The following is a 25598-nucleotide window of genomic DNA, read 5'->3' as shown; positions in this document are numbered from 1 at the left end:
ACATCCTCAGGCGGTATCATGACACCGAAGGCAGTCTTGGAATTCTTCTATTTCGCTCTCTATGTTGCGACATCAAACTCTCCGTGTTGCAACACAACGACCAGTATCGAGTCAGCACACCTTTTAATGGTCTCTTGCACATTCACAAAGTATATTAGCTCACCCTTAGGCCTCGTTCGGCCCCTAAAGTAAATAAAAGACTCAAATTACACTTTTTATTGAATGTAAATGAAATTATGATAACTTGACTAAAACATAACAAAAGTGCTTGTATTCAAGCTTTTCAAATGCGAAAACTAGTCTAATCTGCTACACCGAATTACGACAGATCGCTCGTTGAAAGTAGAAATGAATTGCATGTTGAATCAAATGAGGACAAATGAATAGAAATGGTTAAATGGAGAAATGAAATCATTTGGAAATGAATGTGGTTCTCTCCAAAATGAAAATGGAAATGAAAAATGAAAATGACCTGGAAAATGAATTTATTTTTTTCAAATTAAATGAAGTTAGAATATGGGAACAAATCATTTGGTCATAGTGAACCGTTGAATGTAGAAATATTAAATATATTTTCTCATAGATTCTTTTACGGTAAAGTCGTCATGATTTTAACGAAATGAGAATTGGGTTGAGAAAATTATTTAATTGGAAATATGTTGAAGTTTATTTTTGGGAAATAGAAAAACAAACTATTGGGCTGGTTCAAATTATAAAGTATTGAGTTATAAGCCCGAGAAGTACCTGTAATTTGAATCGATATGGAAGATGACCAAAAACCTGTAATGTAATAAGGGGGGACAACAAACTCTAGTATATTTAACTGGGGTTGCTATCCCCTACATTATAATAGAACCGGGATTTCATTTTTCTAGTTGAAATAAATTTCTCTAATTCAGCAACGGTTCTACCTTCTCTCCCTATAAATAGATTACATCGGTAGGGCTATTAAGACAACTTTTAGATATCATTATTTTGCTCAAAAATAGAGAGACTTTTATTCTTTAAGAACTAAATATATTTTTCGGAATAACGATTCTCTCGGTTTCTATTTTGAAGAGAGAACTTTCATTTTTACTCCAAAAGAAAAGAAAATTATTCTTTTTTCTGTGTTTGGTTCTTTCTTTTTGAGCCCATACTCAAAGCAGTTTGTGGTACGAGAATAACGAAAAAGATCATTTGGTTGAAAGCTGGGAATGAAAAGGATCCGTCTATCCGAAAACACAAGTACAATTTTGGTCTAGGTTTTATTGCTATAAATATCATAAACAAGATCGATTTTTAAAAATTTTATTTTTTGCTGTGTAAGAAAACTGTTTTCGAACCAAAAATTTTCCAAAAATTGGTATTAGAGCTATGACTGTGCTATGCTTATAGTGTAAACTGAGACTAAAATTCTCTCTTCTTTATGTATGATTATATTTGATAAGATGTGAGATTCTCGTAATTGTATTCATGTTTAGAGGAATGTATGTGAATGAATGTATGATATTTTTATTATTATTATGGATGAAAAATTAATTTTGTCAAAGTTGTGATTCCTAGAAATGTAAATGTAATTTATTATTATTATCTCGGACATGTATATTTTAGATCATGGACTATCACCTCCACGCAGGGTTTTATTTTATTATTTATTTAGAATAAAATATGTAAGCCGAAAACAGACATAGGAATTCTGTAACCTAATTTTTCCCAGCGAAAATTAAAAAATTGAGACATATTCAAATTGATCAAGACGATGTATACCTGTCCCAGCCGAATCGGGAAGTGACTGACAATATCCTATGGTGGTTGACGGTGGCCCAAAGATGGTCCGACTATGATGGCCTAATGACGGTCTGACGATGGTGATATAAAAATGGCAACGAAAAAAGAAAATGAAAGAAACGTAAATCGATATCGTAGTAGAAGTCCGTGGTGGCAATATTGAAGATCCAAAGTATGCTTTGGGGTGAATTTTGTAAATTTTTCAATTTTTTATTTTTCTAGGATGGAATCGTGGAAACTTTGGCTAGTCAGATTTTATTTAATTTTATGTTTTTAATTTTATAAATAAGTATGAAGATAACTATATGAATGCAAATGTATGTTTATGCACATATGAGAAAAGTAAGCCACATAGATTAAGAGAGAATACCATATGTACTTGTCATTAATATATTGATCATTCATGACAGAAACCGAACATGAAAAACCTTGCATGCTTTTTAAAATATTGAGTGGGAAAAGGTCATTGATCTGCTGCAAATTGATACGTAAAATTAGGCTTTCCATTACACTTAAGGAGCTTATTCTCAAGCAATTTAATTGTCTTTTATATATATATATATTTCAATTTTTAGTTTTGTTGTTAATATTTTTTATCAGATTTAAGCCATTTTGAGACCCAAATTGGCAAATCGTGTCATGGGGAACCTAACAAGTTGATTGAGTATTGTAGGGAGTCAACGATGGCCCGAATGTGAAGAAAACATCACCTAGTAAAGGGGTATTGCGATATCAAAGCATGAAAGTCATAATACCTGACAGCCTTCGGACATACTAACGCTCATAGCCTAGTTACAATGGGTCCAGTTGTAATATAGTTACAACGGAGTAGGTGAGTACTCCGAGGATTGTACCCAAGGGAGGTAAGTGTTAGATCAATTTTAACCTGAACACTAAAAGATCTAATTAGTACTTTAAACAATTATAATACGAAAGTAAAAATAAAATGATTTTTTAATATTTTTATTAAGAATAAAATCACATAGGGAGATAAGATTCAAGAGATTGAAGAATAGAATAAATCAAATCTGACTATGGGTGAGTAACTCGCTTTGGTAATTCCCATCAACTGTCGCTTTGGGTTTCTCGTCAATCAACTAGTCGTTATCCCAACAAGATCTTTTGATCTTCCACTCAAATAACGAGTCGGCAAGGACAACTTATCTTTCGACCTCACAGTCCAAACTGACTTAGGGTTAAAGTGTTCACGGATAGGCCATACCAATTTTGGGTTAATTCCCACCTTGTTGAATTTCAAGGGTTGTCAGGCCTAGGGTTTTAAGATCTTCCTTTCCCAAATAGCTGATTCATTGAGTAACCGTACAAAAAGGTTAATAGATCATACTACTCACTAATCCCCCATAAAAGGATTAGTTCCTTATGGCTTTCATAAACAATACGAAATTGATGTAAATAACGAACATGATAAATGAATAGAAGTTTAGAATTTAAGAAAATGCCTGATTTGTATTAAAAATGAAAACGAATTTGTAGAGTTTGACTATCTCCACAAATCCGATCTCTTGAAACCAAATAAAGAACAAACTTAAAATAAACTTAAAACATAATAAGAAAGATGAGCCTATTTATAGATTTCAGGTGGCCATCGTCCTTAACTTTAGGTTAGCTGACGTTCCCAAGCTTTAATATTGATTGTGTAGACCAAAACACCTCTTGGCTCGTGTTAAATTCCATCCATAGTCAATGTCGCGACACACTAAGACCTTTGTCATGACATAGGGGTTAGTATACTCTTCTTGGGATATCTTCAGGGGTATGTTGTGACACCCTTAGAGTGTGTCATGACATAGAAGGAAATTTCGTGATTTCTTCATTTTGCTCCCTATGTTGCGACATTGACCTTTCCTTATTGCGACATAGTGACCAATATTGATTCAGTACACCTTCTCATGGTCTCCTACACACTTATAAAGTTCATTAGCTCACCGTTAGGCCTCATTCGGCCCCTAAGGTTAATAAAAGACTCAATTTGCAGATTTTATTAACTTAAATAGAACTTAATAAAACATAATTAAAACTTAATAAAAATACTTGTCTTCAAGCTTCTAAAGTGCAAAAATTAGTTTAATTTGCTACACCAAATTACAACAGATCAATACCCTTCATAGTGCTGAAATAAGGAGAATAGAGGTAATTTATAGTGGTATCGCGATACCAGACCATGGGTATCACAATACCAAGACCCTCAAGACTCCCAATCTTAAGACTATTGTGGGTATCGCGATACCCAAGCCTGTCGAGTGAAAAAACCGCAACGGTAATTTTGTGTTCAAACAAGCTTATGTCTTCCTTTTAGTTAAGGGCAAAATGGTCAATGTTAGGTTAAATGTTAGTAGGCTATAAATACAACTTTATAAGCCTTTGTTCCCAAATTTTTTTGTGGTTGATAGTTTCCTTTAGTTTTCTATAGTTTTAGGGTTAGATTTTCTTTTCTTTTTCTTTTCATTTTTAGTTTAGGTTTTCTCTTTTCTTTTTAGAGTATATTTTTTTCTTTTAGTTTTATTTCTTCTTTCTTGTAAAAGACTTTGTAAATGAAGATGGATTAAGCTTTTTGGTTCCATTGGTTCCACATCTAAATGGGCATTTTTTATCCTTATCTCTATATTATGCTTATTAACTTTTCGATGAAATGTTTATTTGGATATTAAGCTTTATCATGTGCTAAATTGTTACATGGTTGGTTGATTGTTAGTTTAAGTTAATGTCTATTCCTGATTAATTGGTTGTTCGATTATATCAAAATGCTTAATACGCTAGAATTGATGCCTCTAGCGGAAAACCTAGATAAACAAGACTGATAGGAGATTTTATCCTTAAATAGTTTGATATGATTGTACTGAGTAGTGAGACTGAGAGGTAATCTATATGCCTAGGTGAGACCGAGAGGTAATCTTAAGTGGTATATTTTAGTCTAGGATGAGACCGAGAGGAGATTCTTAACTAAGAGTGGCAACCAAGATAATTGGTATAGGTTCATTAGTTTAATTAACACTCAACTAATCAATCAACCATCTTTTAATCATTTACATTACCTAAAATAATAGGAAGAAATTTTAGTTTAGTTAGTTTAATTAATAGTTTAATTTTATTTTGTAAACCATTTTATTTGGATTTGCACTAATAATTTTCGGCTTGATTAGATTAGTATTTGCTTAACTTGTAATTAACTTGATAAACACATTTATCCATTTGGCAATCCTTTGGGTTCAACCCCTTGGAATACTTTGTGTTCCATCGAAACTATAAATATTACAATTGACATTGTCTGCTTGCAGTTAAAACCCTCTCTTTAACTTGTTTTATAAAATCATTTATTTTTCTACGCACTAGTGCCTGTGGGTAATGTTGTTGGCAAAGTTGTCGGGGATTGCGATGGTGTAAATGTGTTCTTAAGTTAGTTATTTTAAAATAGCAATATTAGTCGAAAGACAAGGAAATTAGATAGTATTTTTTACTTCATTGTATAGTGTTTTATTCTTGTGATTTTATTGTAATTTATATTGTTGAAGATTTAGCTTAATCATGATTAATAACAATGGATATAGGTGGCCACGATACCAATACAATTGTGATGGAGATCAATTGAGTTCAATGAATAGAGATTCAATGAACCATTGGAGCTATGATGGCGATTACAGATGGCAAGAGTATTTATACAAGCGCCCTTATGGTTCGTATAGATATGCAACTGAGATGGGTAGTTACAATCAAGGGTGGTTGGATAATTATCCGGCACAAGATTCATATTCTTCATTTTACTATCTGGAAAGTGATATGGATAGTGATGAGTACATATAAGATCCATCCCTTACTACACAAGTGGAATGTTAGAGGAGAGCATGTCTTCATTACAAGATGATGTGTCCTCTATGTCCAAGATGGTGGAAGAAAAATTGGAAGCCATCCAATGCAGAACCGCAATGAACACTTCGATGAAAGAAGTTGAGCATGATGTTCTCGAGATCGAGAATGAGGGCCACTCCACCGTTATTAAGCATGATGAATTGAACATAGGTTTTCAACAAGATTTCGGACTTGCAGGCCGTGATGAGGTTGTGAAAATCGAAAATGGTGTCTCCATTCCGATTGACATAGGAATAGGATTAGAAGTAGGAGTAGGAGTTGTGTTAGATGTAGAGGATAAACTTAAACCAGAATCAAGTGAAAGTATGGAAGAGTTGACACACTTTCCAACTATTATTGAAGATGAGCCAACTGACTAACTTAACAAACATACCTGTTTTCAGTTCAAAACGAGAATTGAAGTCTAGGTATGTACGACTTATGGCGACATTTAGTTTGTGATACCCAAGGCTATAGTACCTCGAAATGAATTTTGGAGTTGGTTAGGATTTGGAAGGAAGTGGTGTCTAGAAGGTAAAAAATAAGACAACAACAATGGGCTCAAATGCCAAGAGGGTCCTTATTTTATTCATGAAGAACAAATAATGATTCAAAGTGTCGAGGACCTTTTGGAAGTTCTTCTATGGAGGGGATACGGGTCGCCCAAAATTCGATAAGTTTTCTTTTTGCTAGTTTTTATGTTGTTTTTATTTTTTTTTGTATATTTTGTTTTTGTGGTGTCTGCTTTGTTTTTCTATGTAGGTCTACCCATCAAGAGCTACACAACATTGAGAGCTTCAACGAAGTTTAAGGACGACTCCACCATTTTGCTTCACATAACCTTAAACCAAGAGAGTTTCCTTATACTTTATCTTTAATTGGGACACATTGGGGACGATTTGTAACTTAAGTGTGGGGGGTGTGTGTAGAAATTTTAATTTATGTGTTTTGTTTGCTTGTCTATTTTTTTTATATGTTTATTTTTTTTGTTTCTATGCACTTTTTCAAAAATTTCAAAAATATTCTTTGTTTATTTTCTTTGTTTTGGGTGTTTGCATGGTGCTTAGACAATAATTGGGCAATAGGCCATAGATTGTAAATATCAAATAAGTATGTTGAATTGCCAAGCATGTAATTTTTGACTAATACTAGAGAATTCGATGTTCTGAATTGTAGACTAATTAGTTCGATTAGTTAATTTGTATAATAGATTAGAGGTAATAACCTTTAATAAAAATCTGTAAGGTGTGGCATAGGATGAATTAAATGTGTAGAGCCTTGTAGATAAATAAATGAAATTGTTAATTATTCATTTGAATAGATTTATGCATGATAGAATTTGTGTTTTGTGGATATTTTGGGAAAGACCTTAGGCATTGTTTACTTAGCCTAGAGCCTAAAAACCTTACCTTTTACTATATATCATTAGTTCCCACACTTTGAGCCTAAAGTATCCTTTTCTTGTTGAGCCTTAATATTAAAGCCTTAAGCCTAAATGAGTCAAGAACTCAACCTTTCACTATCTCAAATGCTACAATGCACTATGTAATGGACGTCGGGACATGAACATTGAGGGTTAGGTAGAGATGTTAGAATGGCTTCTTGTGTGATAAAAAGGAAAAGAAAAGACTATATGATATAGTACATATAGGACCTTACTAAGTCAATTTATAAAACAAAAGAGATAAAAATACAAAAAATTGAAATGTTGAGTGAATAAAAGCAGTGTGAGACTTAAAATCATTGTGAGTGAAAGAGTGCAAAAAGTAAAAAAAATACTTAAATTAAATAAAAATTGAGCTCGAAAAGAAAATCTTTCAAGTCATAATGTATTAATGCTTACTAGTTTTATATGTGGCAATATTGCGTAATATCTTCTAAAATTTTGGAGAAATAAGGTAGGTGAGAGAAGAAGAAATAAGGAGGTGAGCTTATGAATAAATTGGGGGCAAATGGGAAACAATGTCATGTGCTTAACCATTTCTAGTGCTTAAAACTGTTTTGAGCTATTTGTTGTTTCAACTGTGAACCATCCTAAGCCTCAGATGAAACTGTTGTTGCTCAAAACATTGAACTATGTGAACCATCCTATTCTTGAATTGCTTGCATTTGTTCGGATGAACATGACCAATTAATTTTTTATATCTATGAACTATTCATGTAATTCATTTTGATGGATAACACTTGTACATGCATTTGTTTTAATTTTCTTTATATTTATTAGCACTTTAACTTATTGAACTAATTGTGTTTGCATTAAGAATACCCGAGTTAACTAGATATCACTCTTAAGTTGCATGTGAGGTAGTTCTCGTACAAGTTCGATGTTTTACCACTATGTGAACTAATTTTTTGATTTAGTCTAAGATTCGTCTTTTTGCATATTTTGTGTGTCTACTTGAGAACAAGAAAATAGTGAAGTGTGGGGGAGTTTGATCTGCCACAAATTTATACGTAAAGTTAGGCTCTCCATTACACTTAAAGAGCTTATTCTCAAGCAATTTAAGTGTCTTTTATATGTTTTTTTCGATTTTTAATTTTGTTGTTAACAATTTTTTATTAGTTTAAAGCCATTTTTGAGACCCAAATTGGTCAATCGTGTCACGGGGAACCTAACAAGTTGATTGAGTGTTGTAGGGAGTTGAAGGTGGCCAGAATGTGAAGAAAACATCACCTAGAAAGGGGGTATCGTGATATTGAAGCATGAAAGTCTTGATACCCTTGACAATGTTGAAATAAGGAGAATAGAGGCCATTTATAGTGGTATCGTGATACCGAGATCCCCAAGACTCCCAATCTTAACATTGTTGTGGGTATCGCGATACCCAAGCTTGACGAGTGAAAATCTGCAGAGACAATTTTGTGTCCAAACAAGCTTATGTCTTCTTTTTACTTAAGGGAAAAATTATCAATATTAGGATAAATGTTAGTAGGCTATAAATACTACTTTGTAAGCCTTTGTTCTCAGATTTTTGGTGGCTGATAGTTTCCTTTATTTTCCCATAGTTTTAGGGTTAGGTTTTCTTTTACTTTTCATTTTTAGTTTAGGTTTTCTTTTTTCTTTTTAGAGTAGATTTTATTTTTGAAGCTTTATTTCTTCTTTATTATAAAAGACTTTGTAAATGAAGATGGATGAAGCTTTTAGGTCCCATTGGTTCCACATCTAAATGAGCATTTTTTTATCCTTATCTCTATATTATGCTTATTAACTGTTTGATGAAATGTCTGTTTGGATGCTAAGCTTTATCATGTGCTAAATTATTAGATGGTTGGTTGATTGTTAGCTTAATATAATGTCTATTCTTGATTAATTGGTTGTTCGATTATATCGAAATGCTTAATACGCTAGAATTGGCGCCTCGAGTGGAAAACCTAGATAAACGAGACCGAGAGGAGAGTTTATCCTTAGATAGTTCAATATGAATGTTTTATTTTTAGTTTGAAAATGACACCAACTCCCTTATTGAACATACTCACTGAAAAAAATTGAACGGAAGTAACTATAAAGAATGGAAAAGGAACATGATAATTGTCCTGATTTGTGAGAAACTTAACACAGTTCTTGACAGTAAGTGCTACCGACTACTCAAGCTGAGGCTAGAAAATGCTGGGAGGAGTCTGATGAGATAGCTCGTTGCTAAATACTGGCAAGCGTGAACAACACCTTATTGATAACTCTTGAAAAGAGTTATATTTCAGGCTTTAAGACTTGGTTAATTGTTCGTACTTGAGTAAATTTAGTTGCATTTTAGGAAACTATTTTAGTATTTTTATAACATTGCATTATGAAGCTTGGATTGTGCTTTCAATGTCCTTATATGTTACTTTTACTTGTGGGAGAAAATGAATTGTGTGTTGTTTATAACAGGTGTAAAAAGGAGGAAAAGAAGTGAATGAGTGAAATTTTTTCATGAAAAAAGGTTAAATAGGTTTCCAGCACAAATGCCATGAAAATTCTAGGAAGATGCTGATTCAGCTGTCAATCCGTGCCATTCTCAGCCAGTTGTACTTGTACCATAAATATCCACTTGAAAAAGAGGGAGAAAAGAGTGTGTGCTGAGAGAAGAACCTACCCTATAAAAAGAAGGAAGAGAAAGAGAGGGAGGCGGTTTTTCCTCTAACACAATTTCTCATGGGAGATCTAGAGACCCAAGGAAAGAGGGTAGCAACTAAGGAACAGAGCAGCAACACAAAGAAGAAGGAGAAGCATTCAACCTTGGGCTTTGTACAGAGAAAGGAAGAAACAATGTTGGGTATCCTTCTTAAGGCTTGCAGACATTCAAAGCCTTAGGTAGGGTAGCTTGAAGTCTGAATCTCGAAAGAAGTAAACTACCTTAGATTTAATTTGAATAATAGATTGGCTAAGATTTTGCCATGGCATTATTGTGTTATGAGGAAAGAATCTTAGTAATCCCAACCTTCCATTCAACAGTGTAGATCCTTTCAACTTTGTCTTCGTATCTTTGCCACAACATTTTCAGTTAGTTATTTGATTTTAATATTGCATACATGATTATTCCTCTACAAATTGCTATTCTGTTTTGCCACATCCTGATTCATATAGTTTATAGTAATAGCTTAACTGAATCAATCGTATCTGATCTCTGAGGAGACGATCTTACTTACTACTTTATTACTTGATTCGATGTGCACACTTGCACATTCGTATTTTATATTCACATGTGACAAGTTTTTTGTGTCGTTGTCGGGTAACGACAATTTGGTGAAATTTGGTTTTGTTATTTTCTTATATAATTTCAGTAGTTTTATTTAAATTTGTTGTTTTTAATTTCTACAGGTTTGCTATTAGTGCATGAGTAGAGGAATTCTTGCTAACAAAGAGTATCCTTTTGACCTAGAGATCGAGAGAAATTTGAGAAGAAGGAGACGCGAATTGTAAAATATGGCTAGGATTGGAAATGATCCAAGTAGGGAAGATCCACTACATCCGAATGGTCGGGATGTTGATTTGTTTATCCCTCGTGTGATGGATGATAGAGAAAGACCCATTCGAGAGCATGTTATGCCAATTTTCGATGATTTGAATCTAGAAATAGTCAGGCCACACATTCAAGCTCAGCGGCTTGAGTTGAAACCGATAATGTTTCAGATGTTGGAAACGGTAGAACAGTTTAGTGGATTACCTACCGAAGATCCACGACTACACTTAAGACTTTTCTTGGAAGTTTGTGACTCATTCAAGCAACAGGGTGTTCCTAAAGACGTCCTGCTACTTAAACTGTTTCCATATTCATTAAGAGATCGTGGAAAAGCATGGTTGAACGCTTTGCTGTTGGGGATGGTGGCATCTTGGAATGATCTTTGTCAAAGGTTTTTGCTACAGTATCATCCTCCAAATATGAATGCCAAGTTAAGGAATGATATCACACATTTTCGGTAATTAAAGGATGAGACGTTGTATGAAGCTTGGCAGAGATTTAAGGAATTACTTAGGAAATGTCCAATGCATGGTTTCCAACACTGGACACTAATGGAAATGTTTTACAATGGATTAAATGCACATACAATGATGGTAGTTGATGTGTCTGCTAATGGTACTTTGTTGGATAAATCATATAGTGAAGTGTATAAGATTTTGTAATGGATTGCCAAAAATGATTGTCAATACCCTACTATGAGAGTGGGGACTGGCAGAAGAGTTGCTGGCACAATGGAGCTTGATGTAGTCACTTCATTAACAACTCAGGTATCATCTTTAGCTAATATGATGAAAACACTAAAGAGGCCAATTGTAGTTTAGGAGATGAAAATAGCCGAGCTATCATGTGTTTATTGTGGGGAAGATCATGTTTTTGATGAATACCAATCAAACCCAGCGTCTGTGTATTACATGGGTAATTTCAACCGGAACAATAACCCATATTCTAACACCTAAAATCCAGGGTGGAAGCAACATCCAAACTTCAGTTGGAATAATCAAGGAATGTTGAACTCCAACAATGTTGTTCGATAGAATGCCACAAATGCACCACTTTGTTATAATCAACCCATGCCACGACAAAATGTTCAACAAATTTCAGCATCATCTTCTTCATCTATGGAAGCTCTATTGAAGGAATATATAACAAAAAAAATCCAGAGTCAAGCTGCATCTCTAAGAGCTTTGGAAAATCAAGTAGGGCAGATTTCCAATGCGTTAAACTGGAGACCTCAAGGAGCATTGCCAAGTGACATTGAAAATTCAAAATTCAAGGGAAGGAGCATTGAAAGGCAATTACACTCAAAAGTGGTACTTAGTTACCTGGAGTTGTTAATGATGGCATTACAAACGAGGATAACTCAGATCTCACACATAGAAAGAATTTAGACCCATCTATGGAGCAGTTTACAACTGAGCGGACCAATCAAAAGAATGTTGTAACAGAATCAGATTATGCTACCAATAAAAATGCCACAGTAAAACAACATCAACAATCTTAGCCTCTTGTAAAAATTCTAATTGAAGTGCTACAATTTGTTCCTCAAAAGGAATGGTTTTGTTTCGAGGCTCACAATTAGGTTGAGGATCTTGTAAAATCTCATTATCATTACGCCTTTTCTTATCATTACAGATAGTTGATTGTGCTTTATTTTTTAGTTCTGTCAGAGGGGGTAATTCACCCTCTTTGACATCATCTTTTGCTACATGCAACTCCGTGATCAGTTGCTCATTGCAGGCATTATGTTGATCTAGCAGGTGTTAACGTTCTTACTGTTCTTGGAATTAACACTGTTGAGTTAGGAGTTGTTCCTCCATGAGACACATCTTTTCTTGCATCTTAGCAACATGGTGCTGGGAACTCAGTAGATATTATTGTTGGGAATTTTGATATGGGGGTATAGCCACGGTAGTAGGTTGACATTGCGAGGCTAAACAAGTGAAGATTTATTTTAAAAGATCATTTTTAGGGTCTTGTAGGGTGACAGGAGAGGATGACGTGTTAGGAATTGAAGGCGAGGCCATAGTGGCAAGATTAATTGAGGGAGTATTAAGGGTATTTAAAAGTTGTGCGAGGGCTCTCATGGTAGTCATGGTTGAGCGATTCGATGTTTTGGGTTGGGTTGAAGGAAATTCAATGTTTTTTATATCGTGACCATTTATTAGACTGGAGAAATTGCAGGGTCGGTGTCAATGTTTTTGTTAATGAGGTTGTGGGTAGCATCATTCTGATTCTGAGACATTTTCTTTTGTCTACGCTTACTGCACCAATTGTTGATACAAAGTATAACAAGGGAGGAAGACATGTGGTATAAGGAGGAGATCAAGGTGATGTAGTGGAGGTCAGTTCAACTGTAAAGGCTGAGACCAGAAATAATGATGATAAGATAGGTTGATTGAAAAGATGAATGCTCAGAGTAACTCTAGGGTATAAAAATGGTTGATCCCTTACCCATAGTTTTCTAGGGTATTTATAAGAAAAAGTCTCCTTATCCATTGGTATGATATTGGCTAGACAAGTGTTTAATCTCGTTAAATGCCTAATGAATATTCATGGACACGTATTATGAGATTCTATCAATATGATGTAATTAAACCTAAATAGACTCATTATTGTCTTGAAAGTGTTTCAAATTATGATAACGCTCTCCTATGAACATAGATGATAGGTTCCGTTTGAAGTGGGTCGAATGGTTGTGCTCAGAGAGTCAATATAGAACCAACAATACCTTTTGGGCTTGACACATGTATTTCTGGAGAGAAGAGTATAACAAGGATGTTAGATAAGTTTTCACCAAGTTAAATAAAAAATAAACTTGACGGAGCTGATTTTTGTAATCAAAATTTACACAAAGTTAGAAAATAAATATCATTTTCTTTTATTAAATTAAAATGAATAATTTGATTTAATTAAACATTTTCAAACTCGAAATTTAAGAGTTTTTAGTATAAAAACAGTTGGAAAAAAAGAGACTAATTTTAAGGCAGTACGCGTAGTTACACTGTTTCACGCAACAGCCGCAGTTCCATGAACGCCACATGTTCGATAGAATGTCTCTACAATAAAAGAGTTCCTTCGTAGAAATACTTGAAAATTTCAGAGGCAACGATGATGCTCTATAATCTTCTCGACGGCGTCAAAGAAATTCTGAAGATTCAAAAGTTCCGAAGAATTGTTTCATACACTGGATTCTATTGCTTTGTTGCTGTTTTGAGCTACGCTTATACAAACAACACGTACATTCAACTGTTAGATTTTGTGGATTTTTATCATTTTTTAGCGTTGTCTTTTAATTGCTTTGCTTCGATATTTATTTTGCAGAACTAGAGCTGGGTATTCGAGGGCTGATCAATTCTATGCTTCTTATCCTGCTGGAACCGAGCTTTTAACTGACACTGCTAAGGTACCCTCTTTTATTCTCTAATTTTATTGCTTTCCCAGCATTTTAATTTCATATTTGGTTGACATTTGATTGTTTCTTGGTTTGGATAGTTATATAAAGCGGCATTAGGCAATTGCTTTGAATCAGAGGAATGGAGTCCGATTGAGTTCTGTATCATGGCTAAACACTTCGATCGTCAAGGGAAATCACCATATGCCTATCATTCGGTAAGTTACACATTGCTATTATGTATGTTTCATGTGTGTGCACGCATTCTTTTGATAACCTACTTAGGATTTTTTCATGGTATGCAAGATTAGGTTTTTTTTTCCTCCCTGTTTTACATGGTAGTTGAAACCTTAATTAGAATTGCGCTTTCTGTCTCTGCATCATTCAAGCATGATTTGGTTGTTTCTTTTTTATGTTGATTCTATGAAAATTTAAAGTAATTTCTTCAAATTGAACTGTACAAGTATCCTTAAGTGTAATTTTTGCAATATTTCCCGATTTCTGCAGATCCTAATTTAGAAAATAGTTTGTTCCCAAAAATGTCATGTAGAACAATCTACCATTACTTCCTGATCCTATTTCAAACAGACCTCTATAAAATGACTAATCAAACTTAAATTTCTTATGATAATTAAAGCAAGTTGCAACCAGAATAAAACGGTGGTAAAGAGGGTCAAAAGATGAATTCTAGAAAGGTGCTTGCTTAGAATTCTCTCTGTATGTTGAGATAGTACCGGTCAGCAGTCCAAGTTGGGTTGAGTGGAGTTACTTCTTTCGTTTGCATACCCACGATACTTGTCTTCTTGTTCTTCTCCACCTTTTACCATATCAACCTCCCTTATCCATAAAGAGGAGTTGGTTAACCACAGGGCACCTAGGCACTTTTTCTTGGACAGTAACTATCTGGTCGTTTATCACTCTCTGGGATTGAAGGGACTGTGATTACAGGCAAGATTATATTTGATTTTCGTATCATCCAAGTACTGTCGTACTGAATGGGAGGAAAACACCACATTGATGCAACTAGGTTAACTATACTGTTTAAGGGGTGTAACTAAGTGGTTTCAGCCTATATTAATTTTCCCTCTCAGATGGCCTTATTTGTATTTGCTTAACATTTTCCTCGTTTTTGACACAATGGTTTCTCTTCTAAATCCCTTTCTTTCAAGTAGGGATCAAGTTGTACTCTGATACACCTAGAAAGGATAGACATCACTGAGTGCTGTTGTTCGGCCTTAAATCCACTCATACCTTCCCCCATGGATGTACATCAATGAAATTGCCTTGTACTCTTTCCTTCAATGTTCCAGTTTGTTTATAACTCATAATAATTTAAATAGAAATCCTCTGCTATGACTGGATGGTCGATGCTTTTGTTCTTTGCTTTTTTCGCACAAGGAGAGGCAAATATATTATAGTAAAAAGCAAACAGCAATGGCATAAACCAATAGCCTATACTGCTATTAACGGAGGCAAGCTAACCAAAAAGAAAATGGAAACTCATATAACCTTTATCTGAAAATCGACCAATGCATCATCCTTTTGATCATTTTACTTTGCTAAGATGTCATCTTTTTATGTAATGCAACGGTTAAAGGAAACTTCTAGTCCTTTTGACTTGATACAAATTGGATGACTTTTTATGCTAAATTTTCAGCTTGTGTTTGGTCAATGCTATCTAATTCAGATGTTATCTGATTGCAGCAATACATGGCCCACCTACTTTCTCATGGTCAACTAGATGGAAGTGGCTAGAAGGCTTTTAAGTACGAGATAGGATATTCACTGCTAGATGAGCAGAAGCGTATTAGCACCCTACAAGTGAAATGGTCCGAACTATATTTAGACTTTATGACCATAATTTGCACCATTTGGCATTGACTTCAATGCTTTCTGATACGTGAATGTCATCTTTACTCTCTTTCTCTCGTATGAATTTGTTGAACTTTACTGAGAAACATCACATCAATATATACAAATCTCAAATGCATCCATATCTGCCACCAATTGAAATCGAATTGCATGTTTCTTGTTTTATTACCATGGTATGTACAATAAGAATGGCAAAATCTGCCCGTAATTGAATTGCTTGATTCATGTGTGAGTGCATTAGCTGAATCCTGCTGAACTATTGAGAATTGACCCAAATTGTCACCGCAAGATTGCCTGCCTTAAATAATTTCTAAATCATAAGTCAGGCAAATTTTTTCCTTGTCCAGAGTACAATAAAGTAACTACAAGTAGCACATATTAGTTGATTAAGGCAGATTAAGAACCTCCAAAGGAATATCATGGACATAGCAAAAGAAAACCAAGAATCGGCAGATTTTTCTTAGTCAAACGTTTGCAAGTTCCCAAGCATGTTAAGCGACCAGTTTCTGCACTTCTCCGTGCATCTGAAAAGCAAAGGGAAGTGAGATAAGATGATATACCTAAAAAAACATTGATGAACGACAGTCAAATACATAGTTAGAGAATGACATACCCCTTGAGGTTTTCGAATGACGCCCACACACCTTGAAGCACTAATGCTTTCACTTTTCGACAGGCGACGACCATTTTGCACAGGTTTGCCAGAGGCTTTCTGAGGCCCTGCCACATTTTGGTTTACATATTCTGGTTCCACGGATGCTTGCAACTTTGTAGGGCTCTGAAGGGTTGCACGACCAGCAGAAGCCACTGTACGTTTTTTTGATTCATCAATGCGATCAGTATCATCATTGCAGACTCGCTCCCTAAGAAACAAATGATCATAGTCAGTACAATAAAAGCAACACATTCAAATAAAAAAATCGCAGATAAGAATATACATATGCATCTATTTCCGGATATTTACCTTGGCAAGGATGTATGTTTCCTTTGGAGCAGAATGCCTCTTTCAATTTTGCCTTGTCCCTCAAGACAAGCAAATTGTTGCCTATACCGATCAACTCCACTGCGTTGACATAAAACACTTGATTAACATTCAGCAGCATTTAGAGTAACGAGATAGGGATGTAAGCTGTAGTTATGACAAATATTGCAGTAACAAGCATATGTAGAACAGTACTTAAAACAATGATAATGTGAAATAGGTGTTCATAATAACATCATTCATGATGAATGACGGTTTTGCTCATCATGACCTTTCAGCACATGCAACACTGTAATCTTTTGTGGAATACAAGATTTTAGTATCGCTATCAGTTTATGAATATAAAGGAACTTAATAATTCATCACTTCGTAGTTCCAGCAGCTGAGGCCTGACACTTATGTTCAATGTAACTATCAGTTGGATGCTTTACCTTGGATACATGAAGCTAATCTGATCTTTGCCTTTAAGGTGCTGCTGAAGCATCTGTGGATGGTACTCTAATATCTATTTGCAACATAAAATAAGATGAAGTAAATATTAAATAGAAGAGGGCATTAAAATGGATAATTTATCACTGAGGCAAGAACTAATCTCTATGCACATAAATACCTCTCTATAAATTAGCTCTCGGACATCATCTTCTGATAATTTCCTTCTTTCAAACTCGAATTCCAATTTTGAAATGGGTTGCATGGATGGTTCATTGTCCACATTTGCCAATCCATGGAAATATGGATCAGCTAATGCCTGCATAAAGAACAATCATATAAGTTAGGAAATACAATAACGTACGAAGAAAAGAGATTCAAACCTTAAAACTATTAGAACCCCTACAGTTTACCTCTTCAGCGGATGGACGGTCATTAGGATCGAATGCGATCAGACGCTCAAGCAATTTGAGGGCCAATGGATCTGTATTTGGGAATTTTTTTGAGAAAGGAATTGGTTTCTTTTTTCTCAAGCTATTCAAATAATTTCTAGCTTTTTCGTTCTTAATCTGCAGATATTATGAAGAATCAAGATGGTTAGAAAAGATGTTGTCCCTGTTTAGAAAAGGCCAGGGAAGTATCTTAAAAGAGATGGCAAACCCTTGCGATTGTTTCAGCAGAGGGAGTGCCAAGCAAATCGGTCACAAGATCCAATTGGTCCACCACATTCTTCCCTGGAAACAATGGTTTTCCAGTGATCAACTCAGCAAATATGCATCCTACACTCCAAATATCGACCGCAGGGGTGTACTGCACAAATAATTGGGTTTAAAAATCAATTAAACGAAGTTCCTAGAGAAGTTTTGCTCAATTTGGTTCACCTGAATAGAATATAATTTCTACTAGCAGTGTATGCATATGACATGTATATGATATATCTAGACATTCTTCAATTCACAAAGTATATGCAAGGAAGCTTCTTTCTTACTCAAGAACCGGCTATTTTACCTCCTCAAGCAGGGCAGCAAGCATGACACAACAAGAAAACTAAAATATATAGTTTTTGTCGTTGCCTATTAACACAAAAATCCCTAAAAAGACTAAAGGAGGACAACTGAAAATTAATTATACAGCTGACTAACAATTCCTATATTAAATCAATTGAAGAAAAGGAAAACAACAGTACATACGTTGGAGTAAAATGAACCGCACAGTTCAGGAGCACGATACCATCGAGTTGCCACATAATCCTTAACAGATTAAATGATGATCAGATAGTGAAAACAGTAAACATGGTACACACAATAGTTATGAATAGCAAAGCAGTCAGAAGCAAGAAAGAAGCACTAACAGTCCAAAAAATAGCAGAAGGAACGTCCGTAAATGACACCCGAGCGAGTCCAAAATCACAAAGTTTCAGTTTGCAATCCGCATTAGCAAGTATATTTTTTGGCTTTAAATCTCTATGGAAAACATGTGCTGAAGAAATTGAAAGGAAAAGATTAATAAAAAGTGGGTCATTTATAATCACAAATTGGAGAAACCTGTACAACAATTGAGATGTAAAAGAAGGCAACCTGTGTGAACGTATTTCAGACCCCGAAGAAGCTGGTATAAGAAAAACTGATGATGCTCAGGGGTTAGATCATCATTGATTTTTATAACATGGTGAAGATCAGATTCCATCAACTCAAAAACAACAAATATGTCTTTGAATTCTCTTTGACATGGAGGAAGCATTATGTGTTTTATCTGAACTATGTCAGGGTGACGCAGCAGCCGTAGAAGTTTGATCTCTCTAAGAATACGTGTGGCTTCAGATGTGTGCTCAAAGATATTGGCTATCTTCTTAATAGCTACCTTCTCTCCAGTGTGAGTATCAATTGCAGAGGCAACCACACCATAACTTCCTGTGCCTACTACTTCCTTTATTTCATATTGACTTGCTTCGCCATATTCGGTGAAAAAGTCTTTGCCAAACATTTTCTGATTAAATCAAATAACCATTAGATTCGATCTGAAAGAAAGTAGCATGAAAAAACTTACTCCTAAGCATTCTCAGTGTACTTAAAGTTATACAAGAGAAGCATATCAAACCACCTATCATATAATATGAATGTTATGATTAACTTAAAGCCATTGAATTGGTAGATTTCAATATAGAGCCAAACGGATCTAACTACAGATTTATGTTCAAAATATTTTCTAAATATAAGAATAACTGTCACCCTTTGTTGAATGTTCAAGACTAAGAAGAATCTCCAAGAAAATAGCTAAGAGGAGAAAAGAAAAAACTTTATGCAGACGAATACTATCACTAAAAGTCAATAAAAGAAATTCAACCCAATAAACTTATAAATAAATCCCCTTTTGTTTCAGTCATTTTCATCGTAAAAGCTATAATTTTCATTCTATGAGGAAACTTTCAAGCTTCAATATCACACATCTAACAGACATTCAAACCGCAGAAAAAGAAAAAATAAGTCTCATTTAAAAGAAAAACAGATACTTTAAATGATTAAGGAGCAAAAAGAGAAATTACTGTTTATTTTTTTTGACGGCAAAGGAGGCCAAAGCAGAAGCTTGAATATTGATGAGTGATGAGAGAAGAGCTTCCTTCAAATAAACGCGGAGACAAGATATGAACTGCTCAAATAACACCTGCAACACCTTCTACGTATGAAAATACAGTGTAACGTAAACGTATATTTATACGTATATATAATACCCCGTATCAAGTAGGATGCTGACAAAAACTTGAATATGTCAAAACAGAACTGCTGTCAGAAAGGTCATCATCACTATTTATGTCACAAATATAAATTTGATAAAATACAGAATTTAAAAAAAAAAATCAATCATATTTTTCTCTTGTAATAAAAAAGGCATATTTATCTGAAAAAAGGACTTGCTCGAAATTCGAACCTTATCTTATCCCCACATTTCCGGAGCTATAAAGAGAGAGGATCGGGGAAGAGGTGAGGTGATGTCGTTTCAGGCATCGGCCATAGATGATAGTAAGTAGGATTGCTATTAAGTTGTAATATTAATAATAAGAATGAAATTTATCAGAAGGGGAAAGCAAAGCAAGGCAAGTTGAGTTGAGATTTTGACGCGGAGGCTGCGAATCGCTGAGTGCATGAAACTCGGGCGGTGAAAGGGTGAGTTAGGGTTGAGCTCCGTCGCCTCTCCCTTCCCTCCCTTCACCTTCCACATGCCCTACATTTGTGGTTTTATTAACATGGCCAAATGTCGTATTGGGGATGATAATGAAGGAGGTGGTGCCACGTACGCAAAATACATTTGGAGTTCAACATCTTGCACTGCAATTTGTGGAAGTAACTTTGACGTCTGTGTTACGTAAGGTAACATCATTCGTCTATGAAATTGGAAATTTCATGTATATCAATTTAGATTTCTTTTCTTTTTTTTGGGGCCAAGAAAATAGTCAACTTTTTTAAGGGTTATAGTAAATTTATTAGTCATTATTTTAGTCACTTAAAAAATTTCAATTTGATTACTAAAGTTTTTAAAAAAGTGTGACACTTTTTAGTCAATATAATAGTATTTTTAGTCCTCAATTTTTATATTTTCTATAAATTTGATCCTATTCCTATATCAAAATTATAAAAACCTTGAAATTAATTAAAATTAGAAAATTCTATATAAAAATTTAAAAAAAAATTTCAAAAATGTTGTTATTGAAGAACTAATATGTATGAGAATTAAAGAAAATTGTAATCCAATAACAATTTTAACTGAACAAAAAAACAGTTAAATCATTACATATTTTCTCAATATTTAAAAACTAAATTAGTAATATATTCAAATTGGCACTAAAGAAAATCTAGAACTGATTTTACATGCGCTTTTCTTTTTTTCAAACTCTAATGTCAGTTTTTTTTAGCTAAAAAACTTAAATCAAAATTTTAATTCATTTAAATTATTTTTAAACTAAAATTGTAAAAACAAAATTCTTTTCTTTTCTTATAATAAGAAAGCCGTGTTATGTAAAAAAAAAACAGAAGATGTGAAAAAAAGTCAACCATTAATTTTGCTTTTTTTTAATATTTTTTAAAGAATAGGTATTGGATATTCCCATACAAATAATACAAAGAGAAAAGTTGAATGGTTTAAAAATAATTTTCCTCATTTTCTTTCACTTAAACTATTTTTGAAATTTTTATCTACTTTTATTTTTACTTTTAGAAATTTTTAGATTTTAAAAAATATTTTCATTTTTTATTTTTTATAATTAAGGTCAAATTAATAGAAAGTATAAAAATTAAGGACTAAAATTGTTATTATACCAATTAAAAGAGTGTCAAAAAAATAATTTTTAAAATTTTAATGACCAAATTATAACTTTTTTAATTAACTGATCAAAACGAAAATTTATTCATAATTTAGTATTTAGTGAACAACAATATAATCTCCCTTTTTAATGTCAAATTAAGATCGTGCTTTTGTTTTTCCTAATTTCACGCGTTTAAAAATATTTTTTTATTGACCTCGTAATAATATTTATTAATGATATTTTAAATTAAATTCATATAAAAATAACACAAATATATAAGATTATATAAAAATTTTATTTAAAATAAAAAATCACTTCCCTATTATTATTTTCTTTTTATCATTTTTCCCCTTAAATTTCATCCATAATCATTAGTTGACTTTCTGAAACAAATGTAATGCATTTTTTACTAGTGACTTAACAATAAAAATTTTGTATTTAATCATTAAATTATATAAATTCCATTTTTATTCATTATATTATTAAGTCTAGATAGACCTCGACACCCATATGTGTTTTTCTTGGAATTAAATTCTTTATGAAATTTGTGTCTTGGATGTTTAGAAAAATATAATAGCATCAAGTTTGACCTTGATACCATCATTTTCGTATTTGTGAGTAATTGATTCTCTTTAGTTATGACATAATGAGTTGACCTGTAACGCCCTAAATTTCTTAACTTTGTTTCTGTGAATTCTAATATAAATATATGTATTTGTTTCAGTGGCTAAGTGTCATGTTTGAGGTCTAAGGTTCAAGTTTCACTTTTAGCAATTTTTGTTATTTTTATACTTATCCATGTTAGGTAGGCTTATATTATATTTTTGGTAAACTTACATTAGAATGAGCTTGTTGGTTCGAGTGGTAAGGATTTAGCTTGTTAGAGGTATTGTGTTTGAATTCTTGTGTGAGAGTTGGTGATTATTTTTGCTCCGGGTGCCTGAGAGAGTTTGGGTGGAGTTAAAAGTCAGAGGTAGTTGGATGTGGTTAGTGGTCAGATTTAGTAGGATTCGGTTGTTGGTGGGGAGTTGAGGGAAAATAGGTGATTTAATTATTTTATTTTTAATTTAATTTTATCATTATCCTTTTCCCTAAAAATCAGTCACCGCTTTCACGTTCATTTTTTTTCGTTTCTCATACGTTCTTTCTTGTTCTTTTTGCTTTCTGTTCCTATTACTTTTCTAATTCAGACAAAATTCAAGTGTTATTTGCTCATCTCTGTCATTAAGATTGGTGGTTGTTGTTTGGTAAGTGCATAGTTGGCTTAAGTTTCTTTATGGAATAGGTGAATGGTTGGGTATTTTTTATGGTGTTGAAGGGTTTCCTTTTAATTTTTCTTGGTTTGTGTTTACTGATATCTAGGTGAGAATTGTGCGTCAATGGGTGCTCTTTCAGCGGAGTGATTGTGTGGATTGTTGTCTTGAGGGTAAGTGTTTCTATCGATTAAGCATAGTTTTGCTGTTGGGTTTCGACATGTTAGGGTACTAAGTCGTATGCCTTCGAATTGAAAGAGTTCCTGGGGATTAATTCATTGAATTCTGTTGATTTTAGGTACTAGGAATTTCATCATTTAGGCTGATTCGAAAAAGAAACCAAGTCTGTAATGCAAACATGGAAAAAAATGAGGTTCGACGAAAGCCGAAAAAGTGGCTTGTCGACGCTACATGGGCGTGTGCCCGGTCATGTGGCTGGCTGTGTACGACACACAGCCGTGTGACGAGCAAGGGTATGGTTGTGTGGGCCACACGAGCTAGGTCAATTTAGGCGTGTGGGCCACACGGGAACATGGGTCATGGGCCAGGCCGTGTGGGCCACACAGGCAGGGCCAATTTGGGTGTGTGGGCCCAAAATTCTAAAATTTTCCCTAGGATCACTTGAGTTGTTCCAATCGACTATGAGCCTTTTATAGGGTCGGTAAGGGCTAACCAAACCCTTAATGCATGAGATCTATTATTCTGATAGACTGATTTGAGTTAGTAAAATTGATATGTATGTCTGATTGTCAATATAAACATGTATGATATTTGTATATGAGCATGCTAAACATGTTGATTCTGTTATATCTGTTATTTGTATTCTTTATCTCTATTTGGGGTGGGTTTAGTATATGTGGAGAAAGTGTTCTGTAAGGCGTCATTTTGCCTATTATCTAGCAGTATGGTTGCATGCTATTCTGCTAAGTGTCGTACAGACACTATGTGGTATGTAGGGATGGGTGGGTGTTTTATACCCCACATTATGTGATGGGATGTTCAGAGATGGTGTGTAGAGGATGGAGGTAGGATTTTGCATATCTATTCTGATTATCTGATTCTGACATGATCTGTTTCTATTAAGGACTTGTGTCCGTATCTGTATCTAATCTGTACATGAAAACTTTGTTCCCATATGCATGAGTGTCTCTGTTAAGTTACACACTGAGTTTTTTGAAAACTCACATATGTTGTCTGTTCTGTTCAGGTAATCCTCAGACATAGGCGAGTCAGTGCGACAAAGGCTCAACGGTAACCACTAGTACAAAAACTGTCTTTAAATTAATGGTTTTATTTTTAGATTCTAGTTTTTCTTGAGAGTTTGTAAAATTTGAAACTCTCTGGACTGTTTGCTTTTGGTTTTGGTTTTGGATGCGTTTTTAAATTTTATACTGCGATGTTTGACAAAATCACGATTTTACGCAAACAAAAGTTTTTCTAAAAATACAAACTTGGTTTTATCTATAATGATTTATTCAACTTTCGTTGCAAATTTATGATTCACATTAAAGAACAACAATAACGGTTTTAATAAAGAATATAAAACGAGCTTTTCTGGAAACATGTACCCTTTTTGGTAACAAATAGTATGTAAAGTTTTAACCTAAAGGATGTGTTTAAAACCCTTCATCGTAACAGTCCCATATTCGTCCATAATGTCTAGGCTAGATTTTGGGTGTTACATGACCCCAATCAATCTTATTTACCAGATATTCCTTTAAGAACCTTGTACTTGCACTTATATAAATTTGACTTATTGGATATTAACCTCAAAATTCATGGGAGTTGAGGTTAATATAAATTTTACAATAAAAGCTTAAACTTATTTGTTTGAACCCTAATTTTTTTTTACTTCATCCTTAAAATTTTCCTTTTAGAGTATAATTCTAAACCTCTTAAAGTTAAGCTTTCAGATTTACAGATTTTTTATCATGCAAGTATTTTGTATTATGCAATTGTTATACTATTAGTGTTATTAAACGTTTTAGAATTTTAATGTTATGTTAGATGTCTTTTTTTTTGTATTGTTGAAATTGTTCCTATAATTAAAAATGTTTGTATTGTTAAAAGTTCATTATTGTGTTAGTATTATTCCTAATGCTAGTAATGTAACATTTTATAATTTGAATTGAAAAGATGATGAATCAATTTATGGCACAGGTATTTATAATGGATCAATTACGATGGGTGATATAAGCATCATTTTTCAATCGGACAATCACGTTGACATCATGTTTAAGACTAATGTCACATTGGAAGAAATGGAAATGAGGATTCAAGAAAAATCAAAGTTGAAAGTATGACGAGTGTATCTAGTTTGAAGTATAGATATCGGGATTAACGAGAGGTGGTGTTCATTTTACTATAGTCATGCTTCATAACAATAATGATGTCGAGACTACCATATTTAGAACCAACTGTTAGATAACTTGTGTGAAAGAAAGAGAAATAAGAAATTGACTTGAGGCGTGAATCAATTTCCTTAAGACTTTAATTTTGCATATTGGATACAACAAGCTATAAAACAACAAAGCAGAATCATGAAAATGGCATAAATTGAGTATTATATAGGCATTGAATGGTTGTACATCAAAATATGTGTCACTTGGTACATACTTTTGTGTTTTCCCACAACATAACACTATTCAATTTTAAAAAGAAATTTGATGTTTCTTCATTTTAAAATTTTTTAGGAAAGTTGTATTATTTCAATATGTTGATTTAGATGCAACTTTTGATAAAAATAATTATCGTAAGTATTTTGAAAAATAATAATAATTAAAAATATTATTGCACCACT

At 33.7% G+C, this 25598-nt stretch overlaps 2 protein-coding genes and 1 long non-coding RNA gene across 5 annotated transcripts; 2 read left to right on the top strand and 1 right to left on the bottom strand.

Annotated features, from left to right (window-relative positions):
- The first annotated feature begins 13321 nt into the window (after positions 1-13321).
- LOC107909913 (uncharacterized) lies at positions 13322-16002 on the top strand. The gene is made up of 4 exons (XM_016837618.2): positions 13322-13810; positions 13896-13977; positions 14067-14183; positions 15670-16002. Exons 1-4 carry the CDS (start codon positions 13683-13685, stop codon positions 15718-15720), a joined length of 378 nt encoding a protein of 125 aa, XP_016693107.1. The 5' UTR covers positions 13322-13682; the 3' UTR covers positions 15721-16002.
- LOC107909911 (mitogen-activated protein kinase 17-like) lies at positions 15973-20681 on the bottom strand. 3 transcript variants are annotated; one of them, XM_016837616.2, is made up of 12 exons: positions 20174-20681; positions 19791-19909; positions 18826-19234; positions 18600-18727; positions 18439-18498; positions 17909-18058; positions 17662-17817; positions 17430-17567; positions 17251-17324; positions 16802-16900; positions 16451-16700; positions 15973-16361 (listed from the first exon to the last, which is right to left on the bottom strand). In XM_016837616.2, the coding sequence occupies exons 3-12, from the start codon at positions 19229-19231 to the stop codon at positions 16329-16331; spliced, it is 1494 nt and encodes a 497-aa protein (XP_016693105.2). In that variant the 5' UTR covers positions 19232-19234; positions 19791-19909; positions 20174-20681; the 3' UTR covers positions 15973-16328.
- LOC107909914 (uncharacterized) lies at positions 20453-25077 on the top strand. Its single transcript, XR_001687400.2, has 4 exons — positions 20453-20613; positions 22908-22971; positions 24006-24049; positions 24959-25077. It is a non-coding gene; the product is annotated as an uncharacterized lncRNA (long non-coding RNA).
- The last annotated feature ends 521 nt before the right edge of the window (positions 25078-25598 follow it).

The sequence above is a fragment of the Gossypium hirsutum genome, chromosome D02 (assembly GCF_007990345.1).
Source record: "Gossypium hirsutum isolate 1008001.06 chromosome D02, Gossypium_hirsutum_v2.1, whole genome shotgun sequence".
In the NCBI taxonomy this organism is placed as follows: domain Eukaryota; kingdom Viridiplantae; phylum Streptophyta; class Magnoliopsida; order Malvales; family Malvaceae; genus Gossypium; species Gossypium hirsutum.
This window is presented reverse-complemented; position numbering and strand designations above follow the sequence as displayed.

What these genes read in the sequence shown, in the direction of transcription:
- LOC107909913 (XM_016837618.2), top strand. Translation starts at nt 13,683, where the DNA reads ATGATGCTCTATAATCTTCTCGACGGCGTCAAAGAAATTCTGAAGATT. An exon ending in TACGCTTATACAAACAACAC is followed by an intron (nt 13,811 to 13,895) that starts GTACATTCAACT and finishes TTTATTTTGCAG; the next exon opens with AACTAGAGCTGGGTATTCGA. An exon ending in CACCATATGCCTATCATTCG is followed by an intron (nt 14,184 to 15,669) that starts GTAAGTTACACA and finishes ATCTGATTGCAG; the next exon opens with CAATACATGGCCCACCTACT.
- LOC107909911 (XM_016837616.2), bottom strand. Translation starts at nt 19,231, where the DNA reads ATGTTTGGCAAAGACTTTTTCACCGAATATGGCGAAGCAAGTCAATAT. An exon ending in ACCGTCCATCCGCTGAAGAG is followed by an intron (nt 17,568 to 17,661) that starts GTAAACTGTAGG and finishes TTCTTTATGCAG; the next exon opens with GCATTAGCTGATCCATATTT. An exon ending in GAGAGCTAATTTATAGAGAG is followed by an intron (nt 17,325 to 17,429) that starts GTATTTATGTGC and finishes TGTTGCAAATAG; the next exon opens with ATATTAGAGTACCATCCACA.